The 13859-nt window shown below is 57.4% G+C and overlaps 1 protein-coding gene across 4 annotated transcripts in view; it reads left to right on the plus strand.

Moving 5' to 3' along the window:
* The window catches only part of ZFPM1 (zinc finger protein, FOG family member 1), a 35758-nt gene that overhangs the window by 5889 nt on the left and 16010 nt on the right, over positions 1-13859 (plus strand). For 2 of the 4 annotated variants that reach the window (XM_068203162.1, XM_068203164.1), the window contains exons 2-3: positions 9246-9377; positions 11470-11559. In XM_068203162.1, the coding sequence (XP_068059263.1) occupies positions 9246-9377; positions 11470-11559 (222 nt within the window). Of the gene's footprint in view, positions 1-5384; positions 6832-9245; positions 9378-11469; positions 11560-13859 lie in introns of those variants that run through there. The other 2 variants (XM_068203163.1, XM_068203165.1) reach the window with 2 other exon arrangements.

Consider the following 13859-nt stretch of genomic DNA (forward strand, 5'->3'; position numbering starts at 1 on the left):
AGAGGATAAGTTGGAAAAGGCCTCTGTGCCAGCCCTGCACCGCACTCCACCTCTGCTCCATGCCGAGGACATGGATTTTTCTTCCTGTGGGGCCAAGGAATCAGCTCCCCTGCTTTGGAGAAGAGCAGGAATGGGAGCAGGAGGCCAATATCTCCTTTTTTTTTCTGCGCCACATCCCATGACTGCTTTTGCTGCCTGACTCAGGGCTTTTGGCCGCTCCAGCTTGGCCGGGCTGTGTCCTGCTGCTCCTTTTATCAGGAAAGTTCAAGTGTTTCGGGGTAATACAGTTCCCTCTTCCGATGGCTGCCCGGTAAAGGCTCCACATTGTTCCTGCAGCAACATGTTTTTTTGGAAGGGCTGAAATGCTGAAAGGAATGCAACTGCTGACCTTGGGCTGCAGTGGGGTTAAGGAGTGTGTGCCTATGAGTCACTCCAGATAAGAGCCTTCCACGGCTTTTTTCCTCCAAAATAATTCTTTATCTCCTCTTTCTCACATCAACATATTTTCTTGACATCTCCCATTCGATAGCCCGTGGAGGAAATGTGCTCCTCTAATTTGTTCATCTGATGAAATGTAGATCCATTGTTTTCCCTCGGCCTTGGCCGGCCGGGAGCGTGACCCCGGGATTTGGGGATGCGCCTCCAAGTCAGTGCCAGGGCTTGGGGATGCTCAGTGGGGTCGGGGTCCCGGAGCTTTGGGAGTGCTCAGTAAGGTCACGGCCTGGAGATTTTGGGGTCAGTGTGTGGGGTTTTGGGATGTTCGATGGGGTCGGGGCCTGGAGCTTTGGCAGGATTTAGGGTTGGTGTCTGCGTTCTTGGGGATGCTTGGTGGGGTCAGTGCCTGGAGATTTTTGGGATGTTCAATGGGGTCAGTGCCTGGAGCTTTGGGAATATTTAGGAATGGTGCCTGCAGTTTTGGGAATGCAAACCCAGGGTTTGGGGACGTTTGATGGGGTCGGTACCCCTTGCTTTAGGGATGGACTTCAGGGTCGGTGCCCAGGATTTTGGCAATGTTTGGCACCCTGGACTTTGGGGATTCCCTGCAGACTCAGTGCCTGGGGCTTTAAGGATGCGCCTTGGGGTCAGTGCCCAGGAATTTATGGATGCTTGAAGGAGTTTGGGGATGCACCTTAAGGCTGTGCCTGAGCCTTGGGGGATGCTCAGCAGGGTCAGTCCCTGTAGCTTCGGGAATTTGCCTTGGGATGGTACCCAGGGATTTGGGATGCTTGATGAGATTGCTGCCTGGCGTTTTGGGCATACTTCTGTGGGTCAGTGCCTGAGGTTTGGGAATGTGCCTTAGGGTTGATACCCGGCGCTTTTGTGATGCTCGATGGGATCAGTCCCCGGGGCTTTGGAGATGTTCCTCCAGGACATCGCCCGGCGCTTTTGGAAGGTGGGACTGGGAGCAGCAGGCAGAGCATCCCCAGCTCGGGAGGGCACGGCGGCGAGGAAAAGCCGCTTTTCCCTCCCCTCCGCGCTCCGCCGGGAAGTTTGGCCGCTCTCTCTCTTCTCCGTCTCCCAGCCGAGGCCTCTCATGCTACTCGCAGCTCCTATGATAATGCGGAAAGTTGAACTGGCCCCATTACTGCGCTGCGATGGTTGCCGCGATAAGGGCCCGATAATGGCAGCGATAGCGGCAGCTCGGTAGCCAATGGCTCCGCCGCTCCTCCCATTAACATTCCCCACCACGGCCGGGCTCGGAGCTGCCTATCTGCTCTCCATTTCCACTCCTCCGCTAGATAAGAATGGAAATACTGACTTCATAGCTCACTGATTAAAGTGTCTGGATTTCTTGATAATACACAGATAAATTATGTTTTTCAAAAAGAAGGTAGGGAAGGGAGTGCGAGGGGAGGGGAAAAACCTCCAGTCCATTTTTATTATTTTTTTTTTCCTTCCTTCCCTCTTTCTGGCCGTGCCCTGGGAGTTGGGTTTTTGCTGCTCCAAAATGCCCTTCCCAGCAGGAAGGCAGAGCCCTGTGAGGTGCCCTCAGGAATGGGGGGACGGAGGATTTTTGGGAGCCACGTGGGGTGGGGGGTGTAGGGCGCGTCCAGCCTCGGCCCTGTGCTGGGATGGAGATGCTGTCCCTGCATCCAGGGACCTGCTCCCATCACGGGCAGCCAGGGCTTTGCCAGCTGTGCCTCGTGGTGATCCTGGTGGTGGCTGAGCCATCTCAGGTGGGATCTGTCCCCAAGCTGGCAGCGCCCAGGGATGCTCGGGAAGCATCTCCATTTCTGTAGCCACCTCCAGCCTGAGCCTGAGCCTCCCTGCTTCTGCTGCAGGATGCTGTCCTAGATCCTCATCCCTCTGCCCTATCCATACTCAACTCCTTGGCTTTCCTCACTCATCCTCACTGGAGCAAACAGAGCTTCCAGACTCCTTAGTTTGGAAAAGGTATCGACCACGAGCTTCTGAGTCTGTTTCATCTAAATATAAAACTAAAGAGCAAACAGTATAAAGTTCATTTTTTAATGTGCTGCCCCATTCCAGTTGGGCTGCTCTCTTTATTTTTTTTAGGGGAACTGTGATAAAAAGCAGAGATAAAGCCAGGACTGTTTTGTGTAGGAGTCGGTATCTGCGTTATCTATCTCCCTTTTTCACTCTCCGGGCAGCTCTGTTGTTTTTCGCTCTTATCTCGCTCCACCAAAATGCCAAGAACAGGAAAAAAAAAAAATTAGAGAAAAGAAAGAGAGAGAGGCAGCACAGGCACGTTTGCACGGAGCAAACTCGGGTGTCCATGGAGCTGGGTGGGAGAAGGGCCTGGAGTTGGAGGAAGAGGAGGGTTGGGGTGCTGGGAAGGTTTCTGGGAGCAGCACTGTCCCAGGGATCTCCATGTGCCAGGCTCGGTGCCAGCTGCTCTCAGATGGGCCACCCAACCTGGCTGTGCCCTCTGAGGGTCCTTCCCTGCCCCTGGAGCCCCCACAGTTCCTGCTCGTTGCCCTGGGGTGCTCCAGGATGGCTCTGGGAGCTGGGATTGGGCATCCTGTGGGACTGGGAGCATTTTTGCTGATGCCCCCTTGTCCCCATCCTTGTCCCCATCCCTCAGGCCTTGTCAGCCAGGGCTGTCACAGCCTGAAAGCCTTGGGGTGGGCACTGAAAACCATCCCCGTTCCCTTTCCATCACTTTTGGGAGCGGGATGGACCTGGCAGGACCTGGAGCAGCTTCGTACAGGAAGGGGGATGGCTCCAGCTCGGCATCTCCGGGGTAATTTGTCGCTGGATTAGCCCAGAGCTTGACCTCTGTCCTCGCTGTCACCTGGTATTGATGTGCTCAGAGCTGCCAGAGCATCCCCACCCCCAGCCATTCCCGCCTGGAATGTCTTTATTCCAGGTGGGAGAAGAAGGATGGGAATCGAGGGGTTTTCCCCCAGTTCCACCCTTTGGCAGGGAGCAGGGTGGCTGCTTGGAGCCTGGTCTTCCTGGATGGAATTTCTTTCCCATCTTGTTGCGTACCCAGCTGCTCCTGAAGTGCCCACACATCCTGGATCACCATGGGGATGAACTCTTCGAGCTGCTCTTGGGTGGGGTTTGGATGGAGGCACCTCCAGTCCCCCCAGGAAGGACTGGCCCTTCTCTCCCAGTCTCGCCAGCTGCCTCAGTTGCCCTGCCGTGCTCCGAGCAGCCCCTTGTGGCTCCGTGTGCTCTCCAGCCCACATTCAGCGCATCCCTTCTCCCGGAGCATCCCCATCCATCTGCTGCGCCAGGCACGGCTCCGTTCCGCTCTCTCCTCTCTCCAAATCTATCAGGGCCTTATCGACCCCATCTGAAACCTAAAGTCACTCCATTGTCATTGTCCCCGGATTTCTCCCCCGGCTCCTTCCCCTCCCTCGCGCGCGGTGGATCCGCCGGCCGTCCCTGTTGGGAATGGCGGCCCCCGGAGCGCCCCAATCTCCCGGAATCTCTGGGTGGTTTATCGGCCCATCGGAGCCGGGGCTGGCGGGGCCGGCGCTGGCGCCGCTCGCTGCTGATAAAGTTACAGAGTTCAGGCAGTGATGAATGTTCAGTAACTGCACCCGCCGCGATCCCGCCTGGGCTTGGCAGCGCGAGCAGCTCCGGCTGAAACCAATCCCTCCCCTATCAGCAGCGCTGCTTTTTCTCAGGCTCAGCCTCTCCCCGCTTCTGCTCTTCCCTGGGGGGCTCCCCTGGGGCAGCGCAGCACCCAGGGATGCTCCGGGGGTCTCGGTCCCAGGGGTGGTTTCTGCATTTCGGCCTGGAATGGTTTGGGTTGGGAAGGAACTTGAAGCTCATCTGGTTCTGGAGCAGAGACCTTCCACCAGACCAGGCTGTGGTGGCTGGGACAGAGCAGCTGCCCAGCAGTGGCTGGAGCATCCCATCCCATCCCGAGAAATCCCAGCCTCCCCAACACCTCCATTCCCGCTCTGTCCTTCCTTGCCCTCCTGGAAAAATTAGGCCTAAGTATATTATAAATGTAATCATTATTATAAATGTAATCATTATTATAAGTGTAATCATTATTATAAATGTAATCATTATTATACATTTAACAATCACTGTAAATACCATCCCATGAGCAACGGCTGCATCACCCACCCCCTCCATGCCCCCACCATCTCTAGCCCCCCACCACCCTTTATTCCCCTTCCTGCTATAAATTAGGCCTGATCGATTATAACTGTAATAATATTAATCATTATAAGACCCCTCATGAGCAGTTGGAGCATCTCCCCATCAAGGATTACAGCATCACCCAGCACCTCTGTCCCCTATTCCCCTCATGGATAAATTAGGCCTAAATACAGAAATGTAACAAGTCTATAAAATTGACTTGAAAATTATTATAAATATCCCCCATCAGCAATCCCAGCATCCCTACCACCTCCTGGATAAACCAGTAATGATTTAATACCAAATTGTGATCAATACTTTATAAATCCCCCCCTGCACCTTCCGATTCTCCAACCATACTGTTCTTTTTTTTTGTTTTCCCTGCCCCTTTCCCCCAGGGCACCACGGGCAGGGTCAGGGTGAGTTTTATCTGGAGGTGATGGAGAAGGGCCCCAAATTTGAGATAAAGCCCCCTGGGGCCGGCCCCAGCCGCTATCGGCTCCGTGCACGGGGCTGATCTTTCATGGGGAGATATCCATGGGAAGAGCCCGGCCTTGGATGCTGCAGCCAGGCTGATAGGGGAGAGGGCTGATTTGTGCTCCAGAAGCCCCTTTTCCCCCCAGACGGACCCCAGGCTATTGGAACTCGGTGCAGCATCACCGAGGGGAGATGTCCCATGCTATCAGCATCGTTTGTCCGGCTTGGCATTCCCGATGCGATCGCAGGGAACGGGCTGGGGAGCAGCCGAGGTCGTTGGTAAAAAACAAACATCGCGAGGGCCCAGGGAGGAATTGGGTGAGAAGAACGGGCGGGTGGCCCATCAGATACCGGGATTTGCAGCCCGGGTTGTTCTCCGGGTGTTTCTGGCAGCGGGGCGGGCACGGCACAGCCCCGCCACCAGACCCTGGGGAATCCCGGGATGCTCCCGACCCCACCGAACCACCAGGGCTGCCTTTGCTGAAGGAGCAGCTGGGACTGGCTCCAGGAGCATCTTTCCCTGAGGAATACCAGCCTCTTCCTGCAGCCCTTTGCTCTTGGCTCCATAATTTGGGGGGAAAAGAGGTGATTTAGGGCAGCAAGGAAGCGATGCCTGAGTGGAATTTCAACATTTCCAGCATGAGGTGATGGATAAGTATCCTGGTGATGCTTGCTTTGTGCATCCCAAAACCTGGTTTTTGGAGCCTTGCCCACCTCCTTTTGGGTTGGTTTTCTTTTTTTTTTTTTTTTTAATTATTGTTGTTATTATTATTATTGTGGTTTTTTTAGAAGAGGGTGATGCCAGCGCAGGGATGAGGAGGAACTGAAGGATGGAGAAGGGATCCTCCATTATGCTGCCTGCCTGGTGGAGCTGGAATATCCCTCAGGATGCCCTGGCACAGCTGAGACGTCCCTACTGTCCCCCCCCAGTGACACCCAGAGCCAAGGCTGAGCTTTGAGGTGCCTGGAGAGAAGGTTTGGGATGTGAGGTCACCTGACTCCAGGCTGTGTCCCTCATTCCCTGACTCCTGGAGCCCTCCTTGGACTCATCCCCTGCCCAATGGGACTTGGAGGAATTTTTATTTTTAGAAATAAGGATTGTGGATTCCCAGAACGGTTTGGGTTGGAAGGACCTTAAAGCTCATCTCCTTCCTCCCCCTCCACGGGCGGGGACACATTCCATTTAGCCCAGGTTGCTCCAAGCCCCATCCACCCTGGCCTTGAACGCTTCCAGAGATGGCAATTGGAAGGAGTCGGATGGGGAATTTTATTTAAATTTGTATTTAAAAATAAACACTTGGACCTGATGGCAGCGCCGAGCGCCAGCCGGCGAAGGCAGGTTGCCACCAGCCTGCACGTGTTCCTGATCCAGGACCTGCTTTCCACCATGGGAACTCCTCCTCCTCTTCCTCCTCCTCCTCCTCCTCCTCCCTGCTCCAGAGCCGGTGGGAAAGTCTGTGGCTGTTGCTATTTTCTATCTGTTATCAAGGCCTCTTATCACTTTGCTCTTGTCTCCGTGCCGGCTCTCCGAGCGCCCAGGGTCTCGCTCTTGGCAGCCTGGAAAAATCCCCCCCTCCTCCTCCTTGATTCCCTATATTCTTTTGCCTTTTATTTAATTTACCAGCTAAGCATAAAGAATCAAGAAAAGCTTTATTGTTCCTGCGCTGGGAGAGCCTTAATTGGAGTGCAGTGATCAAATCATTACCTGGATAACGCCGGGTTTCCCTGGGAATGCCGACCCTCGGCCCAGCCCTGCTGCCACGGGCACAGCGCCTCAGCTTCCTGCAAGTTTGTAGAGTCACCATCTCTTTTTTTTTAGTATTATTATTATTTTTTGAGGGGAAAAAAGAAGAAAAGGGGGGGAAAAAAGAAGAAATCCTTGCTCGTTATCAATAAAAAAAAAGGAGGGAGAAGGAGGGAGGGAGAAGAGTTAATCGTCGAAGCGGAGTATCTTGGAAGGGAGCGTTTTTTGGCTCTTCCCCTCTCTGTAAAACCAGCCTCAGTAATTCAGTTTTAAAGCATGAAAAAAGGGAGTTGATGAAATTCCGCTATCAGCACTGAACCAATATGCAAAATATCTCGCCGAGAATCAAATAGCTATTATGTTTTCATTTCCATTTCAGCGTATTTGCTTAATGAAGAATAGACAGATCAGGCCAGCCGAGGGAGGCTGTGTGCGGTGATAACTGTGCAGGGCTCCCAGCAATCCCGGGCAAGTGACGCTCCCTCCGCTCCTGCTCCACGCTCCCTCACTCGCTTTTTTTTCCCCCTTTTTTCCCCTTTTTTTGATTTTTTTTTTTTTTTTCCCAGTGGTTCGTTTAACCCGCGCAGCTGGGAGTGCTGGTGGTTGCTGGGGATTGGGATGCTGCAGTGGGGCTGGGATGCACCCAAGGACACGGTTCTGGGATGCTGTTGGCCACCCAGCCTCCCCGTGGGCACTGGGTGACACCATGGTCCCCAAACCCCTGGTTTTACAGGATTGGATTGATCTCATTTTTGTTATATTTTTATTTATATTTATCTATTTTATTCATCCCCACCTCCCTTGTGCGTGGGAGTGCTTTGGGGTGGGATGTGGGGTGCATCCAGGGACTGTGTGAGATGATTCCAGGATGCTGTTGGCCACCAGTCGTCCCCATACCAGGTTTGGTGTGGATGGATTTATATGGAGCATCCTCATCTTCCTCATGGCTGGGCCTCGGTGTTTTGGGGTGGGATGTGGGTGGTCCCAGGATGCATCCAGGGGTCACAGTGACAAGATTCTGGGATTGTTGATTTCCCCATCATCCCTGTAGGCACTGGGTGACACCATGGTGCCCAAACCCCAGCTGGATTTCGGTGGAGCATCCCCATCTCCCTCCTGGTTGGGGATGGAGATTTCAGGGTGGGATGTGGGTCATCCCAGGATGCATCCAGGGACCCCAGTGACGTGGCACTGGGATGCTGTTGGCCACCCATCATCCCTGCAGGAACTTGGTGACGCCACAGGACTCAAAGCTGGATTTATATGGAGCATCCAGTTGGATTTATATGGGGCATCCCCATTTCCCTCCTGGCTGGGGATGGATATTTTGGGGTAGGAGATGGGATGCATCCAGGGACCATGGATGGGATGCTGTGGGCTGCCCATCATCCCTGTAGGCCACTTTGCTGTGGTACCCAAGGCCGTGCCCATCCTCCTCTTGCTTCCCAGTGTTCCCTGGCAGGATGTGGGTGGTCTCAGCACCCTTGGGTGGGCGCCAGGTGCCCTCCTGGCCCCACCCATCCCTTCCCTGCCCCATCCACCCCTCCCTGGGCAGGCTGGAGGTGCCAAACCCCGGCGCAGGCGAGCGTCGGGTTAACTTTATCAGAAGCCCAAGAGCCGTGAAGGCGTGAAGGAAGAAATTAGCCTAACAATGTTTCATTTACAGCGGGAGAAACGATTTGTTAGCTGTCGATTGTTTCTGAATATTATCACAGCCTTTTTAATTGTGCTGGAACTGAAATTAGCAGAATTAGAATAAATTGCCTTCCCTTCTCCGGCAGCCTCTTTATTCACGCTCATTGTTGTGTGCTTTGTATAGATTATGGGCTCTTTGTTCTGCTGCTGTAAATATACATGCCTGGAGTCACGGCGAGCAGCTGAGGTCTGCAGAGGGGCTGGCCCCGCTCGGATCCCCCCGTGATCCCCCCGTGATCCCCGGTGCCGTGCCTGGCTTGGGGCCCGGCAGCCCCCGGCGCCTCGGCGTCGTGCGGCGCCAGCCACGTGTGCCACCGGGGCTGGGCCGTGCCCGCCTGGTGGGAACGGCCGAGAGGGACGGCAGGGCTGAGGGGTGTCCCCCCCGTGCACCTTGTTTGTCCCCCGTGTCCCCCCTGCAGCGGCTCTGCGTCACCCGTCAGATAAAGGGTGGTGGGGACCAGTTCTGGGGTCGCTTTCGGGGACAGGTGACGCCACACCTGTGTGCACAGGACCCCTCTTGCTGCCCGGCTGATTCCCCACAGTGCCTCGGGGAGGGGACACCTGGAGCAAGACATGGCCACCTCTGCAAGGGGACAGCGTACCCCAGGGAGGTGCTGCACCGCAGGGATGGCTGGGCAGGGCTTTCCCTTCCTTCCCTGTGGGGCATTTCCTCCCCGCATCCGGATTTCCCAAGTGGGAAAACCCCCTGGCATCCTGTCCCTCTGGCTGTGCCCTCCTCACCGCCCTGTCCGTGTTCCCGCAGGTTCCCTGGCAGCGATGGAGGAAGGCGAGGACGCCCCGGTGGGGGACAAGAGCCCCTCGGAGAGGGACGGGGCCACCTCGGACTGCGAGGGCTCCGCCGAGCGCGACACCTCCAGCCCCCCTGGCAGTGAAGGTGAGCCCTGGGCTGTCCCTGCTGTCCCCTCCCCATGGGGACGGGCACTGCCACCAGAGCACCCTGCCGGGCATTAGCTCAGGAAGCAGCCTGGCCACCCCTCGGGGCTGGTGGGCCAGTGACAGCCCCTGTCCCTGGGGGGTTCCATCCCTCTGGGCACCCTGGGGACAGCCCAGGTGGCAAAGCCGTGTCCCTTGGGGTGTAGAGTCACATAGTCGGGGTTTAAAGTGACCCTTCACAGGGATGTAAAGTGACTTTTGGGATATAAAGTGACCCCTTAGGTGCAGAATGACCCTTCCCCCTACCTTGGGGTGCAAAGTCACGTTCCCTTAGGGTGCAAAGTGTCCCATCCCAGGGATGCAGAGTGACCTCTTGGGGTACAAAGTCCCATCCTTTGCAATACAAAGTTCCTCTCCCCGCCCATGGTGAAAGTCACGTCCCTTGGGGGTGCGAAGTTCCCCCACCCAGGGGGACAAAGTCACATCCCTTGGCGTACCAAGTGACTCCCCGGGGTGCCAAGCAGCCCCAGAGGCCACAGGTGGTGGCCCCGGCCGTGCCACGGGTGGGCTGGGGGCACGGGGCCATCGGTGGCACCGTGCTGGCCGTGCCGCCGCCAGGCTGCCGCCGTGCCGAGCCGTGCCACACCCCAGAGGTGGCTGCGACTCAGGGCCGGGCTGAAACAGTCCCAGATATCCTTTAAGTTCCTTCCTGTGGAGGTGGGGGCAAATCCCAATCGGTTAATGTTTGCAGTGCCCTTTGAGATAACCGCGCCGGGGCAAGGCTGCGCCGGCTCACCGAGCCGCGGCTCCCGGCAAACCCCGCTGCCTCAGCTGCTGCATCTGGGGGAGAAGTGTCCCCCAAAACAGGGCAGCCAGGCCACGGTGCACCAGGGATCCACACCAGCTGGGGCAGGGCAGGACCCCGATTGCTGGGATAGGGAAGGGATCCTGAGAGCTGGGACGGGGTAGGATCCAGGTAGAGGAGTAGGGAAGGGACACGAGAGCTGGGACAGTCAGGGACCCCAACACTTGGGGCAGGGAAGGGACCCTGATAGCCCCAACAGGATGAGGAAGGGAGAGATCACAAGGCAGGGAAGGGACCCCAATAATGAGGGGCAAGGAAGGGACCTCAGTAGCCGGGGCATGGAGGGGACCCCAGGATTTGAGGCAGGCCAGGGACCCTAGAGCTGGAGCAGGGAGCAGACCCTAGTTGGAGCAAGGAGGGACCCCAATTTCAGCAAAAAGACCCCAACAGCCAGGACAGGGAAGGGATCCTACAGCAAAGCAGGGCAGGGAGCCTGATAATTGGAACAGGGAGGTGACCTGATAACTGGAGCACGGAAGGGACCCCAGTATCTGAGTCAGGGAGGTCTCCCAGGCAAACTTTGCTCAGCGGTGGAGGGAACCGAGGGCTCTTATCTGATGGGGGAGCCGGGCTGGGGGCGAGGAGCCGGAGCAGGGGCGCGGAGCTGCACCTGGCACTGGCCTGCCTCGATAAAGAGGTGATAGCAGAGATAAGGCCGAGCAGCAATAACGGCCACTAAAGCTTTCAGCGCGATGGATAAAAATCGATATGCCAGGCACTTTGATTTATAGCCAAAAATAATAGGACTTTTATACCCGGTGATTGATTTATTTGATGTTAATCATTGCGCTTATCACCTGTATTAATAATCTCCAATGGCGGTGACGTCACCCCTGGGCGGCCGCGGTGGCGCCGATCGATTGGGCTCCGCGCTGCTCGATCCGCCCGGGACGCCAAGGCAAACATGTACTTTGGGCACTAATCTGCCACACTGTCATATGCAGATTGGCTTTATCAGCCCATCTCCAGCAGCAGTTAATGGAGAAAATAATTGTTATCAAGTTGCTATGAATACGCCACAAATAGAGCCGTGAGGGGAGCGGGGCTCGGCCCGCTGGCGTGGCGTGGCACGGGTGTGCCAGGGCTCTGGGGTGGAGGGGCTTGGCTGGGCTGATGGGGCATTCCCAGGGGGATGTGAATCCCCTCCTTGTGCCCATCCCAGCCCCTGTGGAATGCTGCCTCTGGGATTCCCTGCTCCTGACCTGCTGCCCTCCCCCTCCTGCCGCAGAGTCCAGAGACTCTCTGGAGAGTCCGAAGGAGCCGGAGAAGCCGGATCCTGGAGAGAACCCCCGGGAGCCAGACACCTGGAATGGGCCAGGTGAGTCTCTGGTGTGGGACCGGTCATCCCACTCCATCTGCTGGAGCAGCCCTCCAGCATTCGCCTCCTCTTGCAAACACCAGTATGAGGAGGACTGGGAGCACTGGGAGCTGGGCAGGCTGCAAACCGCAGAACTCCTGCTGGAGGGGAGGGGTGAAGTGATGGTTGTCATCCCCAACGTCTCCAGGGTGCTTTTGGGATGGTAAAACCATGGATTTGGGAGCAGCAGGGATGCCATCCCCACAGCTGGCATCACACTCCCTGGCACTGGCAGGGTTTGGGCCTGTCCTGCGTCGCACCAGGGCACTTCACCAACATCCTGGCAACCACAAGAGCGACGCTGGGGTGGTTTGGTGATGGTTATCAAAACCCCAAGGAGCGAATTCAGCCTCTATCTCCCCCTGGTATCTCCACGCCGGGGCTGTGGGCACCAGGGCACCGACGAGGCCGGGCTGGCCCTGTGGGCACCCCCAGCCCTATCACCCACTATCTCCAAAGCCTCGGGGTTACAGACGTGTGCCACACGGATTCACAGAGTCAGGGACTGTCTGGGGTTGGAAGGGAGCTCTGGAGCTCATCCAGGCCAAGGCAGGGACACCTGGAGCAGGTGGCACAGGAACACATCCAGGTGGGTTTGGGATGGCTCCAGAGAGGGAGACTCCATGCCCTCCCTGGGCAGCTGTGCCAGGGCTCTGCCACCCTCCAAGGGAAGCTCCTGCTCATGTTGAGGTAGAACTAGTTCGTGGCCATCGCTCCTTGACTGGGGTTGTGGGCTGTTCCGCTGGGAACGGCTCCTGGCAGGTGGACGGGGATGGGACCAGGGGCACCTGACACCACCAAGGGTGAACGTGCCACGTTTCAGGCCCTGTTGGTGCTGCCCACACCCTGCTCCTCCCAGGGGAGCTCCCAGCTTTGGCTGGGAGCGTGGGGCAGTGCTGACCCCGCTCCAGGACGGCGATGGCCCTTTGGGGATGGATGCACCGGGCAGGTCCCTCTGTGTCCCCAAGGCCAGCGGGCTGCGGGTGCCGCAGGAGCCCTGGGAAGCGGCGCCTGCCAGCGCACGTGCTCCTGCAGCTGCCCAAATCCCCACGGCCCGGAGGGAGCCCCGCTCCCCTTCCCGTCGGGGCCGAGGGGAAGCTCCTGCCGACCCCGCTGATATCCCGGCCCTTCCTGCGTGCCGGGCAGGAAGGAGCTGCGAGGCCAGCCCCGGCTCCTCCTAATCTGCTCCCAGCGCCCCCGGGACCCCGGGGCAGGGTGGGAGGGGGCTGCAGCTCCAACCCCACGGATCCCCCCATTCCCTGCGGGGTCACCACACCCCACTCACCCCCAGCTCCTGAAAGGAGCCGGGCAGCCTGGCCGAGGCCGTGCCTCCCCTTCTCCCTCCCGTCGCGGGGAGCGGGTTATTTGCATCCTTTATGTAAAAGAGATTTTATTATCGGGCCCTGGCAGCCCATCTCTATTCTGGTAATTGGAGTGGTATTAATTTCGGCGTGGCTGGGAGTTGCTGGCGGTCCGGCGATGCCGCGCCGATAGGGTGTTCCTCTCGCACCAACCGCCGCGATAGCCCCGGCTATCAGGAGCTCTGCAGGCTCGGCACTTATCAGGGATGGAGCTGGCGAAAAGGGAAGCTCGGAGCAGCCTGAATTTTCTGCTTTATCTGGCAGGATCCGCCGGGTGTCAGCCGCGGCAGCCGCGAGGATGCGCCGCGCCCGGGGGGGGCTTTGTCCGCACCCCGCGGGGCCTCCCCGTCCCCCGGGGAGCTCTGGGGGGTCACTGGGTCACCCCGGCTGTGGGTTGGTGCTCCCAAAGGTCATCCCGCTGCTCCAGAGGGGATGTGGCCTGCCAGGACCTCGCCCTGGGGCTGCCCGGCCCCACGTGGCAGGAGGGAGAAGGAGGATTTTTGGGATTTTTGGTTTAGCTTTGAAATGACCTTGTTCCCTGGAGGGGGCTGAGGCTGATGGGCAAGTTCCCAGGAGCTGGAGGCTGAAATCCCAAACTTGGGAGTCTTTACGGGTGTGCCACCCCTTCATCCAGGGTGCTGGGACACCCTGGCTCTGTTCTGCTTGCCAGTGGGATCACGGGATGGAGCATGGCCATGCTTTGTGCTCACTCCATCCTCTGGTGGGGCTGGAGACAGGATGTCCATCCTTCCCAAATTCCCCCAAACCTTTCCCCACAGCCCCTCCATCCGTGCCTCAGGTTTCCATCTTTCCCATTCCTTTTGGTTTGCCCTGGAGAAGGGTGGGTAGCAGAGAATTTTGGGAGCACCCACAGCCTCCAACTCCCAGGGCTGCCCCATC

Source organism: Anomalospiza imberbis, chromosome 12 (assembly GCF_031753505.1).
Source record: "Anomalospiza imberbis isolate Cuckoo-Finch-1a 21T00152 chromosome 12, ASM3175350v1, whole genome shotgun sequence".
Lineage (NCBI taxonomy): Eukaryota > Metazoa > Chordata > Aves > Passeriformes > Viduidae > Anomalospiza > Anomalospiza imberbis.